This window comes from Eschrichtius robustus, chromosome 12, assembly GCF_028021215.1.
Source record: "Eschrichtius robustus isolate mEscRob2 chromosome 12, mEscRob2.pri, whole genome shotgun sequence".
NCBI classification, from domain to species: Eukaryota; Metazoa; Chordata; class Mammalia; order Artiodactyla; family Eschrichtiidae; genus Eschrichtius; species Eschrichtius robustus.
This window is the reverse complement of record NC_090835.1, coordinates 68,480,516-68,499,602: the sequence shown is the minus strand read 5'-3', so window position 1 is coordinate 68,499,602 and position 19,087 is coordinate 68,480,516. Positions and strand designations below refer to the sequence as shown.

The following is a 19,087-nucleotide window of genomic DNA, read 5'->3' as shown; positions in this document are numbered from 1 at the left end:
GCGGCGGCCGTGGCGGCAGCGGCTACGGCAGCCGTGACGGCGGCGACGGCGCGGGGCCTGGGCCGGGGGGAATGAGGCGGCCGCGGCGGGCCAGCGGCGGAGCCCTGTAGAGGAGAAGCGGCACCTCTTCCCTGCTTCCCTTGGCCGAGCCGGGGGCGCGCGTGCGCGCGCGGCCGTCCGGAGCGGACTCCCTACCCTCGACTCCCGCGACCCGCACCTCACCCCAACTCGGGCCCGGAGGATGATGAAGCTCAAGTCGAACCAGACCCGCACCTATGACGGCGACGGCTACAAGAAGCGGGCCGCGTGCCTATGTTTCCGTAGCGAGAGTGAGGAGGAGGTGAGGCGCCGGGCCGGGCGGGCCTGGGGTCCCCGGGGTCGGTGGCCGCCTCGGGCCGAGGCGCGGGGGGCGCGGCGGCTGGAGAGGGTTTGCCCGGGCCCCGGGTTGGGCCGCTCCGCTCGGCCCCAATGAAGTTCCGACGGAATTTCCTGAGGCGAGGAAGAGGAGGAAGGAAAGAGGACGGTGGGCGGAGGGGAAGTGTGTCTGAGCGTGGCCATACGGCATGGGCCGGGCGGGCGGCTGGGGCACTTCGGAGCGGGCCGCCTGTCACTGGGGAGAGTGGCGGCGGGTAGAAGGCAGTGGGTGGGAAGAGCGTATGGCTTTCGGTCCAGGCCTGCAGCTTTGGATCCAGAAAGGGCAGCTCCGCACTTGTCAGCCCAGCACATGTGTGTAGAGGCCTCCGTGCACGAGGCGCGGGCCGGCCCTTTGTGGCAGAGAAAGAGTCCACTTCATTGGCAGGTTGGGGGTTTGCCGAGGGATTATGTGCGTCTGTGAGCCGGAGTGGGGGAGTCTTAGGAAGATTGAGGGCGTTGTGCAAAAGCCAAAGCCAGTTGTTTATTTTACACTGCTCTGGGTAGCCCTTAGGGTGTAGCCTGAGAAGAAAGGACATTTGATTAGATAATCTTTGTGTGTTGAAAATTTTTCATTTTAATTGGGAAGGCCAAAAGCGGTATTTAAGATCTTTGCCCTGACATTCCTCCACTGCCCTATAGGAAGGCCTTTAGGATTAAATTTGCTTGCAAAATAGAAATGCTTAGAATCAGTTTCTTTTTGCATAGGGTACTTAAAAAAATCTCAGCTCCTCAAAGCCGTTTCTGTGGTGATAAAGGGAATTCAGAGAAGGCAAATGTTTTGTAAATCCTCACAGAATAGCTGCTTTGGAAATTCATAAGATGCCTGTGGGAACGCGTTTCTCTCGTGTGTATGGTGGTAAAATGGCAGTTAAACTGGAAACAATAAAGGACAGTGAAATTCAATATGCTGTATTCCGGCATTCAGCAGTGGGATATCGTGGCAGGGCTGCAAGTACAGTACATCGTGTTGAAATGGGGAGAAAAGAACTTGACCCGTTAGTTATGAAAAGAAGTTGTGATGAAAGACACAGATGGGTTGCCAGAAGTTGCTGTCCAAAGATATTTAGGAGGAAGTGCGAATTTATTGCCTGAAAAAAAAAAAAGTTAAAAGCGCTGTAATTGTGCTGTTGAGAGATTTTGTGTGTTCCCTTTCAGCAAAACAGTAGGAAACTGCATTTGGAAATGTATACTTGTGTCCTAGAATATATTGTAAAAGTCTTCAAAACAGATGCATTGTAATAGCCTGGTAAGCAGGGCCTTGCTGTAAATTATGTACTTGTTTTGGAATATATGCTTGAGTAAAGTAAAATTATTGGCGATGTTTACTGCTCCAGAGGCTTTGTTCTCTTCATTGTCATATCATATTATGGGAAATCAGATGAGATGACAGGCTGTTAACAGGAGGGAAAACTAATTAGCATAATAACATGTCTTACTATAACACTACGGTTAAATCTGTGAGCACCCCAATTATAAGTAGAAGGGTGTATAATTTACTTGTATGAATGATGCAAGACTTTGTTTAAAAAAATCATACTAGAAATTGAGAACATGTGAGTATTTTGGATAAGTTGGAAACCCTTTATAGATCATAAGCAAAGTAATGAAGACTTGATTTTCCATTTTCTGTTAAAGTTTTATTATGTACTGGTACAAGCAGCATCAATGTTAAAACATTTGACTGATCATGGAGTTTACTGAATTTCTTTTTGAACATTGGTTAATGAGCAGAAGATTGATGCAGATCTTTCATTCAGATTCAGTAGATGTTACAGCTAAAGCCTAGGAAGAATAAGAAAATAATGAAATGGACCTATTTTAGATTTGTTCAGTTAAGCAAATATGTGTTAAGAGCCTATTGTATAGGCTGTTTTGTGTGTTCCTATACAGAATGCTGTATAGGTGCAGCATTCTGTAATGTGGGATTTAAAGATTTACATCCCTCCCTGCCCCCAAAAGTTGAGTAGTTATCGATTGGAACTCTTAATTGGGAGGGATTTTGGACCACAAAATAATCTCTAGGGTGCCATTCAATTCTCAGATTATATAATTGTGTTGGAAGGGAAGTAATTTGTTAGTTCCCGGAGAACTTTTGTGTTCTCAGTAGTAGTGCTAGAAACTGGAAGTATTAACTGCCACACTTGTGGGAATGTGAAATTCAAACTCAATAGGACATTCAACCCAATTTTATTTTTTAATGAGCACTAATGGCTTTAATCAAGATAGAATAGGTTACAGAATACTATTAGCATTAATACAACAATAATGTAAGTATGAATAGGACCCTGATTTATAAATTTAGTTAACCAATGTCAGGAAACCTACTTACAATGTAAAGAAAAAGAGATGGAAAGTATTAGCAGATAACAGACCATGAGTCAAACCTTCTAACATTCCATTTTTCCAGCCCCAGAAAATTTTAGTTATAGGCCAGCAGTGATAGCAGCTGAAATACTGATCCAGGTTAGGGTGTGTGAACATATCCAGCAAGTTTACTGAGCAAGTTTTTTGAGCACTCACCAAGTGTCAGGTTCTGTGATACAGTTAAAAGGAGACAGACAGTGAGGGAGCTTAGAGGCTAGTGGGACAGACTAAACAACATGATGAAAATGAGTTCCCTTTCCTTTAAACCTCTGGCTGCTTTTACTGTTGATAAGCAAGCATCAACAGCAGGAAAATCCCCCTCCTTAGACGTTTTACTAATTATGGTGACACATTTTGATAAATTAATATCTTTAGGTTGGGGCAATCCTGATAACTAACATTTCTTACAGTGCTTTGAACCTGATGTACTGTGGACAATCTCTTGCCCAACCTCTGTTTTAACCACTTGGTGCCCTGAACACTTGCTTTTACTCTGTGAGCTGCTGGGCCTGACAGGCCCCGGAGCATGTGGCCTCCCAGCCAATCATGTGCTTACAAAGAGTCAGTTATATTTATCCCTATATCTGTTTATGTTCGTTGTACTTGTTATTGTAGTTATGCAGTGTAATTAAATATGATGTCAGCTGGTGAAATTTGAGTTCAAAAAGAATGGTTTTGTGAGAAGTATTTCAAATGCTTTGGAATGGTTTTGTGAAAAGTATTTCAAATGCTTTGGAATAATTTCAAGTCACTAAAAAAAATTGCTGCTCAATTAATATGGATTAGTATACTGAAAAAGATGGAGAGGGAGGGAGTGTTAAAAGTCTAGAAGGACTCTGCACATAGATAACTTCATGAATGTTTTCAGGTTTTTCTTTTTTTTTTAAATATTTATTTATTTATTTGGTTGCGTCGGGTCTTAGTTGCGGCAGGTGGGCTCCTTAGTTGTGGCATGTGAATTCTTAGTCATGGCATGCATGTGGGATCTAGTTCCTGGACCAGGAATCGAACCCGGGCCCCCTGCATTGGGAGTGCGGAGTCTTAACCACTGTGCCACGAGGGAAGTACCAGGTTTTTTTTTTTCTTTGTAGAAACTAAGTTGGGTGATATGACATTCATCTTTGTCATGTTATTCACCTTGGGCCTTTCTAAAGCACTTCCAGTGAAATTTTCCCTCTTCCCCCATTCCTTTCCTTCTTTGGAGCCTCCGTGCTTGCAGAAAGTGAGAGATACTAGGGGTGGGATTGCTTGTACTCTGTGTGCCCTCGCTGGACTGGGAGTAGGGGAGTGTAACACACGCATTTTAGACAGTTGGAGTATCTAGCAATGTGCAGTACTCTTAGAAAGGCTGGTGATACTGACTATACATTGGATGGCATCACAGTGCCTGGGAAAGTTGAAGTTGCTCCTAAGGGGTCTGTGTTTACTGAGGGAGAAAAGTGAGTACTGATAGGATCATCTCAGTTAGATTTCCCTGTGCATTAAAACTGTTTTTAAAAGGAAAGGACAAAACTGTCCTTAAAGGTCTTAGTTTTGCTTGTTGAGCTTTTCCATCAGGAGCCCTGCATCTCATGGGGCTCCTGGTTCTCATTTTCTCAGATCCTTCAGCTCACTAGGTTGGATGAGAAGATGATTGACGCTGAAGATCCTCAGTGAGTGGAGTCTCTGGTGGCCTGAGTGTCAGTAAAAATGCCCCAGGAGTAAAAAAAAAAAAAATACCCCAGAGGAGCAGGTGGAAGGGCGTCCCTGCCGACTATACCTTCCCCCGGGCTCAAGAGTGGGGAGTAAGGCTCAGGTGGCAATCCCAGGGGCGAAAACCATAATGAAGGGCTTCTAGTGGATCCCAGGCTGGTTGGGGAGTCATTTTTCAGCATATCTTGGTCGTGTACAGTATTACATTGCTCTAGGATCACCATGTGTGCATGGATCCAGTCATCTGACTGGACATTTCTTTTTTTTTTTTTTTTTTTTTAAATAATTATTTATTTATTTATTTATTTATTTATTTTTGGCTGTGTTGGGTCTTCGTTTCTGTGCGTTTCTGGGCTTTGTCCAGTTGTGGCAAGCGGGGGCCACTGTTCATCGTGGTGCGCGGGCCTGTCACTATCGCGGCCTCTCTTGTTGCGGAGCACAGGCTCCAGACGCGCAGGCTCAGTAGCTGTGGCTCACGGGCCCAGTCGCTCCGCAGCATGTGGGATCCTCCCAGACCAGGGCTCGAACCCGTGTCCCCCGCATCGGCAGGCAGACTCTCAACCACTGCGCCACCAGGGAAGCCCCTGACTGGACATTTCTGATCCTCATTTCTTTAACCTTTTCTGAGGCATTGTGTGTGTGCGTGCGCACGCGCGCACACACACACACACACACACACACACCCTTTCCCTTGTGTCTGCCTAATAAATACGGGTTAGTCAGATGTTTTTCCCATTACCTCCTTTTCTACCTACTTCCCAAGATGTGAATTCTGGTCTGAATTTGTACTGCAACCTTCATTCTTCTTTTCCCCTCCTTGCTCTAATCTTTTGCTTTTGGGTGATTCTCATTTCTCAATAAACAGTGTTATGTATATACTGGGTGTGAAGCAGTCTATATTCTTTTTCATAAAATAGTACAAAAAGGAAGGGCTCTTGTTCAAGAATGCATTTGTTTATTCATTTCTTCAGCACACTTTTTTCTTTTTTGGCTGCACGTCTTCCGGGGTCTTAGTTCCTCAACCAGGGATGGAACCCGTGCCGCCTGCAGTGGAAGCGTGGCGTCCTAACCACTGAACTGCCAGGGAAGTCCCTCCACTGTACTATTTTAGCCTAACCCATTATTGCCTCTTGCCTGGATTATTGCTTTATCTTCCTAACTTGTCTCCCTCCTTCTGCCCTTACCCCTCTAGTCTTCACTACTACAGCTGGTGGAGTGATTCTTCTGACACAGAAGTCAGGTCATGTCACTTCTCTGCTCCAGTGGTGTTCTGTCTCAGTAAATCCAAAGTCTTAACCATGATCTTCAGCACTCTGGATGGTCTGGTCCCCTGCCATAGCTCTGACCTCATCTCTCACCACTCTCCCTCTTACTCATCCCTCTCTTCCAGCCCACTGGCTTCTGTGCTGTTTCTCCCCCATATTATCTGCATGGCTCGCTCCTTCACTTGAGGTCTTTGTTTAATTTTCACCTTATCAGACAGGTCTTTAATGATCACCGTGTATAAGATAACACCAGTCCATTGTGCATGTCTTATGCTTTTTTTCTTGGCAGCACATGTCACCATCAAGACATACTATGTATTCATCTATATATTGTCTGTTTCCTCTCAAGTGAATGCAAGCTAGTCCCTGAGGATAGGAATTTTTATCTCTTTTGTCTGTTTTATTCACTTCTGTGTCCTCAGTGCTTAGAACAGTAGTAGATGCTCAATATTATTTGTTGACTGTGTGAATGAATGAATGAACACATAGTCCCTACTTTCAGGAAGCTTGCAGTCTAGTGGAGGAACTGAAAATAACCAAAATATACTGAATGCTAGTGTCTCCCAATAATGTGTTGGTATATAGGTTTCAGAGAAGTCTCCCAGTTCTTTTCTTATTTCCAGTCTTAGTGACAGGGTGTCTGATAATCTTGACAGCGCATCGAAAGTATGTGTGTATTTGGTTGTAAATACTTTCAGAATCTTATTGGATCGTCCCATCATAGGACATTTAGGATTTCTTTCAGATGCTGAACTTGAGAGTCTGTGCCATCTCACAGGATTTGTGTTGGCTAATTGATATAATGTACTGATCCCCAACCCTAGTGGTGCAGTACCTGAGGGAAAAGGATTTTCATTTTGCTCATAGCCTGGAACCTTTTATTAATAAGTAAATAAATGCACCAACAGACTACAATCAAGTAGTAGATACTGTTTTAATGACTTGTTGGTAGTGGTTCAGAGTCAACAGTGTATGTCAAATCTGGATTCTAAAGTTTAGTAAGTATTAAAGTAATTAATTTGAAGATGAAGGTTGCTAGGGATGCTCATAAAATTTTCCTGTCATTATTGCTTTGTTCTTTATGTAGGTCAGAGTAAAAGAAACACAATGTAAAGTTTATGGGTGCTGAGTCTAAAGCATTTGATTGATGGTGGTTAACGGGAAACAGAACAAAGAAACCATCATAGGCAAAAAAGATAATAAGATGTTATGTGGTTAAAAGAAGAATAAAGAATTGAATTTGGAAATAAAGTTCAAACTTAAAATTTAGTAATAAAACATATGCACCTGAGTTTCTGAGTAAAATCCTCTCAACACCCAAGAAAACTTCTTGAATCCAGTTTGAGAATTTCTGCCTTAAAGTAACATGGGTGCTCGAGTGTTCACAATGTTTTTCCCAGCCTTCTTGAAGCCTTTGCTTCCTCACCCTTTGAATAGGGGAAAGTGTTTATTCTTATATTCATGCATTCGTTTACTCATTTGTTCTACAGACTTTTATTGAGTGCCTACTTCCAGGTTGGACACTGTTCTGGGGACACAGTGATGAACAAGGCGGAATGGAAGTCATTGCTTTTGTGAAGCATCTGATATAAATGCCAGGAGACAGTAAATGAGCAAAAATATCAGTGAACTTGATGATTTTAGGCAGTGGTGGGTGCTGAGCAGAAAGTAAGTGTAGGATGTGACTGAGATTGGGGAGGGGGGGAATTGGCAGATTTTGATTGGGTGGTCCCTGAAAGGCAAGGTAGAGGGAAGAGCAATTACAGAGGCCCCAAGTGGAGAATGAGCTTGGGAAGGAGGAAAAACTGGAAGCCAGCCAGTATAGCTGGAGATGTTAGAGAGGTGGGAGGGAACCAGATCCTGTGGGGCCTTGTCACCTTTCCAGTTTTCCTGGCTCTCCTTTACCCTGTCCTGCAAAGCCAGCCAGCAAACAAACCAGTAACATCCCGTGAAACCACCTTCTTTCCTTTGAATATGAGGTGTAAAATGAATAGGATGGTAAAAGAGTTTATGAGAAAAAGCTGTATTTAAGTAATGTCCAGGTGGAGATAAAATAAAGTACTGTAATCTTTTCAAGAGATAAGTCTGAAAGGACCCGAAGTAGAGACCCTAAAGTTTCTTTACACTCTTTTTAGGGTAGTTTACTCAGAAAGACTATCTTGAATAGGTAATATATATGCACACACTACAAAATTCAAAAGATACAAAGGATATGGAATGAAAGGTAAATCTTCCCACCCGTCTTCTCTAGCCACTAGCCACCCCGTTTCTCACCCTCAATTCTTTCAGAGGTTGTGTGTGTGTGTGTGTGTGTGTGTGTGTAGCAGGCTGTTGCACACAAGTCAGGTAGTTAGCTTATAAAAGTTAGTACTGCAGTGCATTGCTAATAAAAGGTTGGAGGACATTTTTTGTTTAATAGAACAAAGGCTTGCCAGTTTTTCCTAGAAATGTATTTGAACCCAGGCCACTCGAGTATGTATGACTTTTCAACACTTACCTAGTTTTATTGAGGGTTTGGTTACCTTAAGTGCCAGGGATTCTTTTAGAGTGGGGAACTGCTGGGAATGGAGTGGTTGTGTGTGTGTGTGTGTGTGTGTGTGTGTGTGTGCACGCACGCGTGTGTAGGTTCAGTTCTTGCGAGGCTGGGGATGTGTTGGCAGTGGGCTGTGTGTGTTACGGGGAAGCTACTTGCCTTCAAGCTCCTGAAAAGCAGCTCAGCAGTCGTCCGAGTCAGACTGGGTTTGCTGATTTCTGAACTCTCATTGTTTAGACTACTCAGAGTTGATTAAGGCATAGTACCTTCCTTCTCAAGGTAATGTATGAGCCTAAATATGATATGATGCTGTTCACTTTAGCCATGTGCCTTTGTCCCTAGCTGTGGAATGGGGAGCATGTAGAATTCTGAGTGGAATTGTGGCTTTTCAGCTCCTCTTGAGACAGGCTGTGTGATAATAGAAAATATATATTGATCTCTGTCCCTGGTTCCTGGCATAGAGCTCCTAAAACCCTTGTAATTTCCTAAGTTACAAGAACTCTAGGAGTGTCCCTTATTCTAGTATTGGTCTTTGACCTCTGTTCCTGACACAGGGCTCCTGAAACTCTTGTAATTTCCTGGGTGATAGGAGTGTTGTTTGTTCTGACGAGGCAACTCTGGGTGGGCACCTGGATGGCTCCTGGATGAGGACTGGTCACTGGAAAGACCAAGCCATGATTAGAAGCTTGGAATTTTCAGCCCTGCCCCCCATTCTCTTGAGAAGGGAGATAAGCTGAAAATGGAGTTAATGATTGATCATGCCTGTGTAATGAAGCCTCTGTGGGGTTCGGTGAACTTCCAGTGGGCAAACACATCCCCACTGGGAGGGTGGTGTACCCAAACTCCATGGGAACAGAAGCTCCTGCACTTCAGGATCCTTCCTGACCTCACAGTATGTATCTCTTCATCTGGCTGTTCATCTATATCCTTTAATAAACTGGTAAATGTAAGCAAGTGTTTCCCTGAGTTCTGTGAGCCGCTCTGGCAAATTAATGGAACCCAAGGAGGGGGGTGATTGGAACTGCCGATCTATAGGTGGTTGGTCAGAAGCACCTGGGCTTGTGACTGGCATCTGAAGGGGAAGAGGGACAGTCCTGTAGGACTGAGCCCTTAATCTGTGGGATCTTCAGGTAGACACTTTCTCCGGGTAGATAGTGACAAAATTGAGTTAAATTGTGGGACACCCAGCTGGTGTTGCAGAGACTTGCTTGGTGTGGAAAACCCCACACACATTTGGTAATCAGAAGTCTTAGAAGTCAAGCATTCTTTTTTTTTTTTTTTGTCTGTGTTGGGTCTTTGTTGCTGCGCGCGGGCTTTCTTTAGTTGCTGCGCGCGGGGGCTACTCTTCACTGTGGTGCACGGGCTTCTCATTGCGGTGGCTTCTCTTGTTGTGGAGCACGGGCTATAGGCGAGCGGGCTCAGTAGTTCTGGCTCGTGGGCTCTAGAACACAGGCTCAGTAGTTGTGGCGCATGGGCTTGGTTGCTCCGCAGCATGTGGGTTCTTCCCGGGCCAGGGCTCAAACCCGTGTGCCCTGCATTGGCAGGCGGATTCTTAACCTCTGTGCCACCAAGGAAGTCCCAGAAGTCAAGCATTCTGTGTGAGTAGTAAAGGAGACTCCCAGGGAAGAAACACACAGCAGGGAAGAACTAGGTTTTTCCCTACTCAAGAAGGAAGAAAACTGGATTTTTTTCCTTCTCACAGACCATGCCTTAAACTTCTTTTCTCTCTCTTCCTAACACTCCCCACAAAGTGCCAACCCAGAGCTGGGTATGGGAGGACTTGACAGAAAAAGGTCATCACAGTGTAACCTCCTGATTTAATTTGAAATAAAAACAAATTACTGAATGATACACCCATATTCAAATGTAAGCACCGAAAGTATTGCAAAGCAAACATGAGTGGGTTTTTTCCTCTTTTTTTTGACATCTCATCATTTATTTATTTTATTTTATTTTTTAATTTATATTTTTGTTTATTATTATTATTTTTTGGCTGTGTTGGGTCTTCGTTGTTGCACGCGGGCTTTCTCTAGTTGCAGAGAGCGGGGGCTACTCTTTGTTGCGGAGCACGGGCTGTAGGTGTGCAGGCTTCAGTAGTTGTGGCTCACTGGCTCTAGAGCGCAGGCTCAGTAGTTGTGGCGCATGGGCTTAGTTGCTCCGCGGCATGTGGGATCTTCCCGGACCAGGGCTCAAACCCGTGTCCCCTGCATTGGCAGGCGGATTCTTAACCACTGCGCCACCAGGGAAGCCCTGACATCTTATTATTATTTTTTTTTAATTTTACTTTAATTTATTGATTGATTGATTGATTGATTGATTGATTGATTGATTGCTGGCTGTGTTGGGTCTTCATTTCTGTGCGAGGGCTCTTCCCAGTTGCGGCAAGTGGGGGCCACTCCTCACCGCGGTGCGCGGGCCTCTCATTATCGCGGCCTCTCTTGTTGCGGAGCACAGGCTCCAGACGCGCAGGCTCAGCAATCGTGGCTCACGGGCCCAGTTGCTCCGCGGCACGTGGGATCTTCCCAGACCAGGGCTCGAACCCGTGTCCCCCGCATCGGCAGGCAGATTCTCAACCACTGCGCCACCAGGGAAGCCCTCTTATTTTTTAAATTGTGTTGTTCTGCTGCTGCTTTCTTAGTGTAACCAGATTCCCAGAAACAGTCCACTTTTGGTTACGTATCTGAGGCAGGGTAAGAGCATGGTTTTTGTGTGCTTTGTCCAAATATACTTTAAAAAATTGGTAAGCAGTGTAGGATGCTTTTTAACTCCTTTTAGAATGGAAAATTAGTAACTCAATTGTCATAAAACATTATCTTATGGGGAGGGTGGGAGGGAGGGAGATGCAGGAGGGAGAAGATGTGGGGACATATGTATATGTATAACTGATTCACTTTGTTATAAAGCAGAAACTGACACACCATTGTAAAGCAATTATACTCTAATAAAGATGTTAAAAAAAACAGCATTATTGTATATTGTGGTAAGTATTTTGTGAGCACTTCCAAAAGGAGATAAAGACAGTGAATTTCTACTCCATGTTAAAAAATTATTACAAAAAGAATAAAAATTTAAAGCAAGTAGAAACAGAATGTTATAAAGAGAAGAAGAGTAATATAAACAAAAAAGAAATGATCCCTTAGGTACTCTTTCTTTGTATACAGTTAGTTGATCTCTGTTCATGAAAGAGTAAAGTCCTTTTAAAGAACTGCCTGGAAAATCTTTTCTTTGAGTCTGTTATTTAACACTTTTCTCATTTGCTTTATGAGAGCAGCTTAGCAGTGATGAACAGAAATGGATATGAACTTAGACATACAGTGCTTCTACTTCTATAAGAAGGAGGAAGGGTGATGATTTTTCTTTGAATATTTAAGAATCCTAGTAAAATATGCTATAAGAAAAGTTATATGCTTTTATAAAAGACTTTTTATAGTGAGTAACATGAGCTAATATATTTTAAGTAGTGGGAACTTTTGATTATTTAATTTTTCATTTTCTTCTTTGCAGAAATGACTCGTTTACTAGACTTATATTCAGTCATCATTTACTGAGTGTGCTGAGCTCTGACTCAGGGTTTTTACACCTATCACTGCAATGCTTATTTCTTCCCAGTAGGTTTTGTAGTTTGGGTAGACTGCCTTTAATAATTATAAGACAAGGGACTTCCCTGGTGGTCCAGTGGCTAAGACTCCACGCTCCCAATGCAGGGGGCCCGGGTTTGATCCCTGGTCAGGGAATTAGATCCCGAATGCCGCAACGAAGATCCCAGGTGCTGTAATTAAGAGCCGGTGCAGCCAAAAATAAATAAATAAAAAAAAATAAAATAAATAAATAAATAAATAAATAAATAAAATAATAAGACGAAACCTTTAGATTTCATTGGTAAAATGAGTTAGGAAGTCTCTGTATGTAATAACTATATTTCTGTGGTATTTTCATGGGTTTGACACTGTTTAATAAGGAGCTAGCTTGGTATCATCCTTCAGCCGGGCACTCTGAGTGACTTTTTCTTTCAAAAAAGAATTTTTTTTTTAGTACAAAAGTAATTGTATCTATAAAGGATACTTCAAATTGAGGGGTCTAAGGTGTGTAGAATACAGAATCCGAGCTCTTGAGGAGCTTTAAACTTTTGCAAGATGCAGTTTAGAGTATAAAATGTAAAATAGAAAAGTGATGGAGAGGAATTTGAAGGAGTCTGTGAAGATGAGGTGGAATATTAGGGACAATTTTATGGGGTTTGTGGCACCACACCTAAATGTCTTGGTTGGATTTGAGTAGCTGACAGTATTCCAGGTGGGAGACATTGGGCCAGGTAGGCCATGGAAAGTCAGAGGCCTGGATATATAGCCCTTGAAAGCCTGTTTGTCCTAAAGTGTTGTGAGGACCACAGATTGTTGGCTCATGGCTGTGTTTGGGCTGCAAGATGATTAAAGAATTTTTAAAAATTAGTAGCCAACATACTAATATTGAAGATTTTCAAATAAGAAATCTGGTCTTTAGGTTTTTCTTGAAAAATCAGAAGATCCGGCAGCACTGGGCTAGCATTCCTATGTGAAGACTATGGCCAGAGCTGAGTGGTGGCTGCTCTTTGGACTCTCCGCCCCCTTCAGTTGGCCAACATCCCTTATCCCATTCCCTGTGGTCTCTGTGATACCAGGGCCCAGGGTCAGCTGCCATTTATTGTGGTGGCTGAGATGTTCTTGCCTACTGAAAGTAGAGTTAAGAGGAAGGTCAAATATTTCTCCTACCCTTGTAAATTTCTCTCAAAAGTGGGAAGATGAAAGATAAAAAAGGCTACATGTTTCAAGAAAAATGGGAGAGTGCTGATTTCTTTGTGGAGATGAAAATATTCTTACCTCTTTGCTTTGGAAACATGATGTGTCTCTGTCAGAATAATCTGATGGACTTCACACACTCATACCCTGCCCAGGCCCCATACGGTGGCATTTGAGTTTTGGTGTCTGTGGTGGTGAAGAGCTTGGGCCCTGGAGTCAGTCAGGGAGGGAGCCCTGGCTCTTACATTCACTAGTCTGTGATCTTGAACAAATTACTTTACATCTCTACACGTCATTTTCTCCCGTGTAATAATAGTACCTTCCTATTTCATTGTAGTGTGGGAAGATGAAGTGAAATTATTTATTATATAGAACACTTAGTCCAGGGGCTGGCACAAGTTAATATTCAGTGTCAGCTATGTGAATATAAAACCAAGAAAAAGGCAATTTCTACTTCTAACTTGGGGTTGTAGTAAATTGTGGTAAGAAGATGGTTTGGGGAATTTCTGAACCTCAGTTGTTTGTATTTGTTTGTTAATTTAGCTAGTGCTTCTTGAGCTGTAGGCACTGTTCTGTGTTCAGTGAACAAGGCCCTGACCTTCACATTGTTTACAGTCTGGCAGTGGAGATAGATAAGCCAGCAATTGCAATATAGTGCGATATTTGGAGTAGATCTTACAGTAGTTCAGTGATCCTCTGGTTTCATCTTTTGTGGCAATTTTAGTGTTAGAAAAGGTACCAGACAGGGCAGACAGAGTACTTGGTGATGGTGAGCCCTGTTCATAGGAGCATGGCACTGTAAGTGGTCCACCATCTTTCCTTCTTCCCTTCGATCATCGTCTATGGAGCAGCTACCATTGATTAGGCAGAAAAAAGGGAAAGAGAAGCCTTTCTCTGGGTAAAGAAAGCTCCTATCCTCTGCCTGCCTCCCTGCTCTGCCCCCAGTCTGTGCTGGGAGAAAGAGAAGTTAAGAGGGACCAACCCAACCAATGTCTGGGGCGGGGGGGAAAGATACTTTTCCTCCTCATCCCCACGGACTTGAAAACAAAAAGCTCAGCAGAGTACCCTACCAATTTTGAACTTTGGAGCCGCCGCTGGAACCAGGAAAATCCTTCAAACTTTAACTTATTTTTTATTTCATGATATTAATACGATGTACCGTTAAAAATTAGTACTTTAGGGCTGCCCTGGTGGCGCAGTGGTTGGGAGTCTGCCTGCCAATGCAGGGGACACGGGTTCGAGCCCTGGTCTGGGAGGATCCCGCATGCCGCGGAGCAACTGGGCCCGTGAGCCACAATTACTGAGCCTGCGCGTCTGGAGCCTGTGCTCCGCAACAAGAGAGGCCGCGGCAGTGAGAGGCCCGCGCACCGCGATGAAGACTGGCCCCCGCTTGCCGCAACTGGAGAGGGCCCTCGCACAGAAACGAAGACCCAACACAGCCATAAATAAATAAATAAATAAAAATTAAAAAAAAAAAATTAGTACTTTATTGCATGTCTAAGAAATAATTTTAAATGCATGAAAGAAAACCAGTGTGACAACTTATATTTATTTAAAATAATCCCTGTGGATTGCTTTGCTTTTATAATTAAACTTTGTTTTGTTTTTTTTTTTAAGTAGAAATATAGTGCTGTGGGAGAAAGAAGAAGGGAGATGAATTCTTCTTGGGTTTGAGAAGGTGTGTGGCTTGGAAGGACTTGGCAGAGGACTTGATCAGGAGACTTGGGGGAGAGTATGCTATGGTCAGACTGAGCAGAAGAGGCCAAGGGCAGTTGAGGCAATGGCATACACTGGAGAGCCTCTGGAGAAGAGTTTGGGGCTATGGTGCAGGGCTTTGGAGTGTACTGAATGATTGATTTTTCTGGCAGAAAATCAGAGAGCATAGAATAATGTTTCTGGAGTCGTTCTGTGAATAACTTTGGAAGTGGGTGTGTCTCTGGAGAGAGGGGTAAGTGTTTATTATTTCTAGGGTCTCTGGCCCACTCTTCCTTCCTCAGAGCATTCTCTGCTTTTTGGAGAAAGCCCCTCTTGGAGAGGAAGAAGAGCCCACTTACCACCCCAGAAACCAAATGGGCTGGTGTGCTAGCTCCCTTCTCTGATGGGCCTGTGTGGGTACAGGATTCAGGCTCCACTAGTTGGTTGCTCAGTGCTTGGAGGCTGGGTTCTGAGGAGGCTGCTGGAGGGCGAGTGGAGGGCAATGGCTGTATGGTGACCAGATGTCTGTGTTGTAGACCCAGGCCGTGCCTCTTGCTGCCAGCCCTGGAGTGCCCGTGGTATGGGCCCATCTTCCAAGCCTGGCCCTATAGTCCCTGCCACTCCAATTTTCTGAGCCTTTGATGTTTCTTCCACTACATTCTTTTTGGCTACAGACAGCCAGACTTGGTTTCTGTTCTAGCAACCCAAGAACCCTGTCTAATATACCCCCTGGGTCGTTTTGTAAGGTAACCGCCTTACTAATCCAGTGTACCAGACAGATGTCTGTGTCTTGAGTCAGAATTTTCATTTATTTATTTTTCTGGGAGAGCTTATTCGTTTTATTTATGGAGCAGACTTTAACATTGCCCCTCCCTTTTTTGTGGTAAAAAGTTTTTCATGCTAAAGTTTGTAAAATTTATTTTAAGTGGCCAAAAAATAATCCAGTCAAATTAGAGCAAATGTAACTAACACTGACCTGAACTGATATTTTTATGAAACGCTTACCAGCATCATACCCTCCTACCCTTTTTTTTTTTTTTTGATGATTTGTATGTTTGTGTGTTTTATTATATATTAGTCTCTTAAATCAAACAGAAAACAAAAAGTGGAGCTACAAACCAAAGTTACAATAGTACTAGCTTTTCTCATCGCCCGTCTGTCTGCTTTTACTAGAGGTCTTTATTTCTTCATAAGGCTTTGAGTTACTGTCCAGGGTCCTTGACTCCAACCTGAAGAACTCCCTGTGGCAGGCAGGTCTGGTGGTTAAGAACTCTCTCAACTCTTGATTAACTGGGAATGTCTTGATTTCTCCCTCATTTTCGAAGGAAAGTTTTGCTAGATATAGGATTCTTGGTTGACGGTTTCTTTCCTTCAACACTTCAAGTACATTGAGCCATGCCATCTGGCCTCTGAGGCTGCTGATGAGAAATCTGCTCATGACCTTCCTGGGAAATCTTCTCTCAGTTTCATAGACTTTCATAATGTACCTTATCGTGTCTTATGCAACAGAACATTTTGTATAGTATCATGAAGTCAGTTAAGTTGTAACATTATTTTGAGACCAGAATTTAAGGAAAAGGAATTGAATATTTCAAGTGTAGACATTATGAGGTCTTTAAAATTATTACACATTTTCAAACTAGAAATAAAAAGGCCACTGAAGTATCCTACAGATTTTAATTTATAACAAAGTGAATACCAATATCTAATAACACACGTAAAGAAAAATTTCTTTGGGATCCTTTTTCCTAAGTGTAAAGGGGCCTTGAACTCAAAAAGTGAGAAAACCACTGTGGCTTATCCCCAGCTGTGATGGGTCCATTTCTTGCTCTGACCTCAGAGTGCACCACTGTGATGTACTTCACAAAGCCCTGTAAAAGAGACAGCTGGGCCCAGGTTTTTGGTCCTTAGAGCCCAGGAAGCTGCTTTTGGTGACCTGACGGCCTTGGACCTACAGTTAGCTTGTTTTTTCCTTGTTTCTGCCATTTTGTTGATTTTTTTTTCTCTTTTCTCTACTCTTTTTTATTTTTCTCATTTTTCTTTCTACAGTTAGCATAGTCAGTATTGTTGGTATAGTTAGCATAGTTGGTATAGTTAATACTTTATTAGCATAGTTAGTGCAGTTAGTACTAGTTAGCGCTGTTGGTGCAGTTAGCATAGTTAGCGTTGTTAGTAGAGATAGCATACTTAGCACTGTTAGTACAGTTAGCATTGTTAGTTAGCATAGTTAGCATTGCTAGGTAGTGCTGTCAGTCAGTGTAGTTAGCAGATCACCATGATGCAGGGCCTCACAGCCAACTCTGCTGACAATTAGGTTCATGTTGATGACTTCGAGATCCTCCGCACCATTGGTGAAGGCACCTTCGGTAAAGTGAAGTTGGCCCGGCACATTCTGACCGGGACACAGGTGGCTGTCAAGGTCATTAAGAAAAGGCATCAGAACTTCTCAAGTGTCCAGGCACTTTTCCGGGAAGTGTGCAGTGTGAAGGCTCTGAATCACCCCAATATTGTAAAACTGCTGGGGGTGATTGACACGGAGGAGACAGTTTTTCTGGTGATGGAGTACCTCAGTGGGGGGGACATGTACCGCTATTTGAAGATCCATGGCCGTATGACAGAGGCGGAGGCCCAAGGCCCGTTCCAGCAGCTGGTCTCCGCCCTGCAGCACTGCCACCAGAGGGGCATCGTGCACCGGGACCTGAAGCCACTGAACCTCCTCTTTCATTCCAACATGAATGTCAGACTTACAGACTTTGGCCTCAGCAACAAGCGTGATGACACTGGCTAACTGGACACGATCTGCGGCACACCCCCTTATGCTGCCCCGGAACTCCTCCTGGGGCAGAGCTACAGCGGCCCTGCGGTGGACGTGTGGAGCCTGGGAGTAGTGCTCTACACCATGGTAACTGGGTCCCGGCCCTTTGTGGGAAAAGACTTCCAGGAGCTGCGGAAGCAAATCCTACAAGGGCAATACCTCATCCCACCTTATCTGTCTTTGGAGATAAGGGATCTATCACAAAAAATGATTGCCCTCAACCCCAGTGACAGAGGCACCTTACCTGACCTCATGAGGCATCCATGGGTGAACATGGGCCAGAAGGAGCCACTCCAGCCACCCTGTGAAGAGGACCTGGAGGTGACAATGGTGAGGACTCCGGGCTTGACTTGCGACCAGATCCAGGACACTGGAACAGGCAGTGTGAGCGCCAAGAAACCCAAGGTGGGGGTCTCCATCATAACTGTGAAGCCCTTCTGTTCCGGGGACCTCAGTGGCAGTGAACTTGAGCCTTCTCCAAGCCCTGTGGTGTCCTCCCTGCAAACCAGGTGGCTCTACCAGGGAGAAAATGTGCAGCTGCAGGAAGACCAGCAGGCAGGGCAGAAGACCAGTGATCTGCCTGTCCCCCACCCAGCCTGGAGTCGAGGACTGCCACCCCCAGCCCAGCCCCCCAGTGTGGCACTGGGACATCCACCACCACCAGCAGCAGGATTGGAGCCCCAGAGGGAACCAGCTGCCCCCTGGGTGTGTCCAACACTGGAAGGTCCTCCCACACTGGGCAGCCTGAGAGTGTGTCCTCATCCACTCTCTCTGGCCACAGCCAGAAAAAGCAAGGGGTGGCTGGGAGAATCTGGAACTTTATTTTAAAACATCTTTGTTGCAAGCTGCCCAGCAAGAGGCGTCATAATAAAGTGAGCCCATGTGAACCCCATGGAAGACCGAGGCAGGAAGGTCAGGCCGCCACGCTCCCTGGGGCCCGGTTCAGTGGAAGATGAGTGTGTTCTCTGCACAGCCTTCAGAAGCATCGTATCCAAGACCCTGGCCAGCTCAGAGGATGGTCCGGAGCAGCCCGGGCGACCGAAAGCGAGGCCACCGTGGCTGCAAGTCTGCCCCTCAACCCCCACCTGGGTGAAACTTCAGAGACTGGACTGTCACTCCTGGGGCACGTCTCCCCTCCCCTACTCTTCTGTCTTCCGTGTTGGTGGGGGAGGGGGATAGTTCTTGTTCCAAGAACTCCTTGGTTCTTCCGATTCTAGTTAATAAACTTGATGCTCCAGAAAGATATATCACACTCTGCTTTGCATCGTCCCTGCACAGAATTGGGGCTGTGCATTTTCCAGTTAGACAAGTGTGTAGCCATGTAGTGCTTGGAGTTAATCAGAACAACTGGTTCCCTGGTTCAGTAAGCCCTTGAACACACGGGTGACTGGAGCAGGGTCTTCTTCCCAGAGTCCTCTCTCTGGGGGCACATGCTTTCAGAGGCATCATCTGCACAGTTCCATTGGCTCTCGTGCGCTTACAGGTCACTTGCCGACTGCGGAATCCTCACCGCTAGACACAGAGCACTCTGACCACG

General features: G+C 44.6%; 1 protein-coding gene across 1 annotated transcript in view; it reads left to right on the top strand.

Annotated features, from left to right (window-relative positions):
* NUDT3 (nudix hydrolase 3) overlaps nt 1-19,087 on the top strand; it is a 125,459-nt gene continuing 106,372 nt past the window's right edge. Inside the window, exon 1 of the mRNA XM_068558433.1 lies at nt 1-340. Within this exon, the coding sequence (XP_068414534.1) occupies nt 242-340 (99 nt within the window). The 5' untranslated portion in view covers nt 1-241. The remainder of the gene's footprint in view (nt 341-19,087) is intronic.